Genomic DNA, 6000 nt, shown 5'->3' with positions numbered 1-6000 from the left:
GAAGCGCACCGTAAATCTGGCGCCAGTTTTCGCAGGCCGCGCGAAAAGCGCTCATGGCGGTTGAGATCGCGCTTCTGTGCTTGGGCCCAGTTTGAATTTTGTTCGGTGGCAGGCTAAGGAGAAGCCGCTATGCATATAAAAAGTATAACTATTGACGGCTTCAAGTCGTACGGTCAGCGCGTCGACATCAAGGGCTTCGACCCGCTCTTCAACGCCATCACGGGACTTAACGGTAGCGGCAAGAGTAACATCCTCGATTCAATATGTTTCGTGCTTGGCATCAGCAACTTGTCGCACGTTCGTGCCGTGAACCTTCAGGAGCTCGTCTACAAGAACGGACAAGCGGGTGTCACCAAGGCGACCGTTTCAATCACCTTCGACAATCGTGACCCGCGGCAGAAACCCGTTGGATATGAACAGTACGACGAGTTCACCATCACGAGACAGGTGGGCTTTTCTTTGTTCTTTTGTTTCTCTGCCTTCATTCTCATTTTTATAGGTCTGAGAACAAAAGAAAGTCCGTGGTGGTTATTATCATCGCATCCCGGATCTTCGGAAACACCGAGACTTGTTTGAAGATTATTATCTTCAACGTTGCGTTTAAAGTAGTAGCCTTTCTCGCTTTCAAGCACGAAGCGCTCCCTGTACCCTTCGTACCCCGTCGGCAAACTTCGCTAACTTCCCTGCAGTACATCCCAGAAAAAAAAATAATAATAAAAAAACGTTGCCTCAACTGGCCATTCAAGTTGGTATCAATCGTTTTCAGTTGGAAATTTGAATTCCACTCGGTTTCAAGGATTCCAACTGGGCCCCAGATTGGGCTTTTAGGTTGTAAATTGGTTTCCCGATTGGTTGGTTGAATGTGGGCCTCGGCTTGCCAAATACCAATCGTACCAGGGTCGGAACACCTGGGTATGGTGCTGCCCAGTTCCTAACCTGCTGACAGTTATAACGAAATAGATTATTAATCTAATTTCCAACTTTTCTGTTGGAAGCCATGATTGCTTATAGTTTTGAAAGCGTTATTCAATGCCTCAGAGCGTAAAGGGAACTGGGAATGTAGAAAAAAAAAGAGAGGGGGGGGGGTAAATGAATGAGAAAAAGCGGGGCCGATCTGATGAAGGTGAGGAAAGAGTCCTAGCTGGACATTCCAGTTGTTTCGAAAACAGAACTGGAGGCTTTCTAACTGGAAGGCAATTTCCTTTGGTCTGACATCTGCGTATTGCTCTTGACAGACTCAAAACAGTGAAATATGTTCTTGAGGAAAGGATGTTGGCAGATTAACACCTTTATGCCCAAACTGGGAAGGAATCAATGAAAAAAGTTGCCTCCACAGTATGACATCTAATGTACGTACATTTAAATCCAAATATAAGGATTTTGGTAGTGGCGCTAAACTTTAAGAAGTCGGTATGTCGCCAATTAGCATTTGGTCTGTTATGTGTGCCGAGTTGGAGTTGTGTGAAAGACCAAATCGAAGTCTCGAACAAGCTTGAAGACCCAGACTCTGTAAATTTTTTAATTTAACAAGTCTTTTCCTATTTTTCCCGAAGCAGTTGCCGGAAAATGAGTCGAGGAAAAGTTGCGCGCTGGGTTGAAGTCCCACATTTGCACCCCCTTCTTCAGACGGCTTGCTCATAGTGATGCCAAAAAGTTTTTACCAGAAAACCTTCGGCTGCAAGGAATATGTGGACATCAAGTTTTTCACGCAAGTTGCATTTATTAATGAATGCATCGCACGTAGATGATATGTCTTAAATTCGTGACAATGGGCATTATAGGGTTGTATCCCAAGGGATCTCCCCACTGTAGGTGACAGTGGATCTATCGCCCATGTCTGTGATCGCCGCCTGTCAACAGTCCATCACTCGATTAGATAATGGCTGAACAACAGAGCACCTAACTTGACAGTGTACAACGTGTATAGCTGTCCCGCCGAGCAGACTTTCCCCATTCCTGGTAGAAATTGCTGTGACATCATCGCCGCACCGGCTTCAGGGCATGCAGGAAATTAAAACGTTTAAGTGCGGCCTCGTTATCGCTCGCGCCGATATGCCACGCCTCTGCCTGCAGGGTGGGCAAGGAGATACTTTTGTTTTTTTTCGCTGCGTTTTTGTTTCTAGCTTGGCATTCAAGTGCTGTCGCCCTCGTGGGGATGAGGAGACAGCAAAGACAACGGTAAAGCTGCTCGTGCTTCTTGCGTGCTCTCTGCAAAAATGAAACTACGCCACGAGAGACAGTGCGTAGGCACCGCTGTACGAGATGATGATGATGATGATAAAGAAACTTTATTTCCGCCAGAGAAGAAGACCCTTGCCCCTCCAGGTCCGCACGCAGGCGTCCGGGGAGGGGCAGCGTCGCAGCTGGAAGACTAGCAACGATATAGTCGCGCAGCTTCTGCTGCCAGGCGGGTAGCGAGATGTTGTGGTTTGGGTTGGCTCCGAGGCTTTCGTTCCTTTGGTCCATTTTTTTCTTGTCCGCTGTGGCTTTATGAGGTTCCAGATTACGATAGGCGAGAATTGTGTTGGATTAAAGCAGTCTCCTTGACAACAGCACAGTAATGTACTTGTGCTGCAGATTCGCTGCTTCCTTTCTACGGACAACTGCTTCAGCAGATGCGGAGAGCCATCACGTAATGTTCAGGACATTTTGCGCATGCTTTACTATCACTACTGATAACTGGGGGAGCCAAACAGTCTCCGACATTTCAGAAAAGCTTGTTGCTGCTCACAGCAGATAGTAAAAAAAAGGGGGAGACCTTGATGCAGAATTTTTCAAAGTGCTGAGCTAAAAATGCTTAAAAAAGAAGGTAGAAAGAATACAGCGGATTTCAGCACGTTTTATATGTTCCAAGTATCGCCGTACTGACTTGGTTACAAAGATGATGCAGCAGTCTGAATTGGAAACGCTGGAAATTAGAAGAATAAAACATAGACTCAAACTTTTTTTCCAGATAATGCAAGGGACATTAAAAATAAATAAAGAACATTATGTGAAAGCGCCTCTAAAACGTGGTTCCCGAAAAAACCACAGCAGGGTACTACAGCCTATTAACACACATACGGATGTGTACCGGTATTCCTTCTTCCCTGATGTAATTGAAATGTGGAACAAATTGCCAAGTGATGTTGTGGAGAGTACGAACGTGCAACAATTTGAGCTAGGTGTTGATATATTTTTGAGAAATGGTGTACAAATTTTGAACTCTGACTCATGATTGCTCATTGAAGTGCTTATGAAATGTATTTGTTTTTGTTCCCTCCCTGTAACGACCCTCGTTTGAGGGTTAACAGTATGACCAAATAAATAAATACTTGGGTTCAGTCCACTGCTACAGCTTCGCTTTTCAATGCATTTTTCACTGTGTTTCCTAGCTCGTGCTGCATATGTTATTTTCTTTCGGGTCCGTTAATGAAATGGTGGGGTTTTACTCAACTGTCTGAAAAAGTTAGGTGGGCAGACGAGATTAAGAAGTTTGCGGGGATACGGTGGCCACAGCTAGCAAAGGACAGGGTTAATTGGAGAGACATGGGAGAGGCCTTTGCCCTGCAGTGGGTGTAGTCAGGCTGATGATGATGATGACTATTATAGTTTTTTTTAACAAAAAAAAAACTGTTCTTCTTGCATAATTTTCACATTAGTAATGCGCCTAGATTTCTAGACAGAACTGAAGTATAAAAGGCGATTTTTAATTTTTTTTATATACCTGTTGTATCTGTTTGTATGCCTTGTTTTTTACGCTGCCCCGAAGTTTCATTGCTGAAATGGACTGGAAGGTACTGTGAAAAGTTGTTTGGCAAACTGCAGTGGCTATGCATTGCGGGAAATGCTCGAACAGTGGGCGTTATTCTCTATTACGGTTTTCTGCCTACGTACTCGCCTTCCGGTGCAGATTTCTTCACGACTGTTTTATCCCAAGCGACACACGTAATCGGCCCAATATTGGAAACGTATTGGCAAATGTCGGCTCTGCAATGAACCAGAGTGAAACCATCCATTAGCAATACTAGGACGATTACTTGTGCTGCTAGGGATGTATTCTAACCCTGTTTTGTTGCACGCCTAGGCCCATATTGCACGTCAGGACATTTTGTTTTTCAGATTTGTGAATTTTAAATTTCTTATATTAACTTTTCTTCCCACTCGAGGTATGTCAGGGCACACTGCATTGCAAAGATTCAAAATAAAAATTTATGCTCTGCGAAAAAAAAAAAAATTCTAAGCAAGTCTTTATCTGTAGCATGCCAGTAGAAACTTATTGAATGTTGAACTAGCCTTCTCCCATGTTTTCTTATGTCTGCAGCCTTTTCGCAAGATTCAAAGGAAAAATATATATTATAGTTGGATGCTACGAGCTCGGGACCACTGAACAGAATTCCTCCATCACAAAAAGTGCACCGTGGTCAAAGTTTTTCTCGTTACCTAAATAAGAAGCTTATCATGAGACCATTTTGAAAAAAAAAATGTGTCCGTTAGGGGGTTATTTCGATATATCAGACCAGTCAGAGACATCAAAATCCTTGACCTCATAGTTTTGTCTTGTAATGTGCTTTTCACTTAACAAGAAAAATATTACCAACGGGCAACTTTTTTGTCACGGAGGAATTCTGCGTGGTGGTCATCGACGTGGGCAGAGCTTCACTCTTGTATCAGACTATGGGTTCGGTGCGCCTGCAACATGCATACGCTCTTCAGGAAACAGCACGGTAAATAATGGTTCTAAAACATTACAAATACCATATCAGAACAATGAAACACTCAAAAGCTTTAGTACTGCATTTTTAAAAACAGAAAATTGAACAATATGAGGGAGTTATTCGGTAAAATAGTCTCTCTCTCTCTCTAAATCTTTTCTGGCTGGCATTTTTACGCGGTCATGTATGGAGATTGCTTTCATTTTGCTGCGGCTTTAAAGGGGCTGCGAAACACTGCTTAGGGGGATGCCGGCTATACTTCAGGTGGGTTCTTTATGTCACACAGATACTGACTTAAAAAGAATTACAGGAATCGATAGAAAGAATTACAGGAATCGATGCACAGGAACGGGAGTTATGCAGTGGAGAAATTTCAAAATACAAGCAAACAAAACGCTGTCCTCAACTCGATTTTGGTTCCCACTCCTATTTCGCTCTCCCAATGACGGCACCTGGCGCAACCAATCAAAACAGCCAGCCAGAGCACGTCGCGGAAGTTTGCACTCCATGGTTGCCTGCTCTCTGTAACTTGTTCTTGCTGAGACTGGCAGCGTCGTTTCCATGCCAGAGCGCCCCTGGTGGTGTATTTTTATTTTACTTGCTTTGCAGGGCTTTTATCTAAGACAAGCAAGTTGTTTTTGTTGATCTAATATAAAACGCAGACAGGTGACAAAATGTGTCTATTTATTCACACAATTTGCAGTATATTTACTGTTTGTCCGGTCATCAAGCTCGCGCCAGGTGATGTCATATTCGCTGCTAAAAACCCGCCACTGTGTGGCGACACCATCAGAACCATGAAGTTGTTTTTGGGAGGACATTAAAATATTAAAAAACGGAATGTATGCGGTATTACCGACGCTAATAGCAGCATTATAACTCACTGTATGCAATCAACAGGCAAAACAATTAACTAAGATTGTGTTTCTGGGCCCCTTTAAGCTCGTCATGTGGTGCATTTTTTTATTGGTTGATGGACGCAGGTGGTGGTTGGCGGCCGGAACAAGTATCTCATCAACGGCGTCACGGCGACCAGCAACCGTGTGCAAGACCTGTTCGGTTCGGTGCAGCTCAACGTCAACAACCCACACTTCCTCATCATGCAGGGCCGCATCACCAAGGTGCTCAACATGAAGCCGCCTGAGGTTGGTTAATGCGACTCGCTGCTCTGTTCCCTCGGGATTAACTTGAGTTATAGTGTTTCCACAAGAGCTGACTGCTGGGTCCGTGTTCTGGAAGTGTCCCTTAATGGTGCACTGAAGAGTAATCTGAACTCGTCTGTTTACAGCGGGAACTCGATCTACAC

General features: G+C 44.1%; 1 protein-coding gene across 1 annotated transcript in view; it reads left to right on the top strand.

Annotated features, from left to right (window-relative positions):
* Positions 1–6000, top strand: part of SMC2 (structural maintenance of chromosomes 2) — a 95493-nt gene continuing 89493 nt past the window's right edge. Inside the window, exons 1-2 of the mRNA XM_089551867.1 lie at positions 1–447; positions 5678–5839. Coding sequence (XP_089407993.1) covers positions 130–447; positions 5678–5839 — 480 coding nt within the window. The 5' untranslated portion in view covers positions 1–129. The remainder of the gene's footprint in view (positions 448–5677; positions 5840–6000) is intronic.

The sequence above is a fragment of the Amblyomma mixtum genome, chromosome 1, assembly GCF_055824585.1.
Source record: "Amblyomma mixtum isolate Tamu chromosome 1, ASM5582458v1, whole genome shotgun sequence".
NCBI lineage: Eukaryota > Metazoa > Arthropoda > Arachnida > Ixodida > Ixodidae > Amblyomma > Amblyomma mixtum.
Note: the sequence above shows the minus strand (reverse complement) of the source record. Positions and strands in the feature narration are given on the sequence as shown.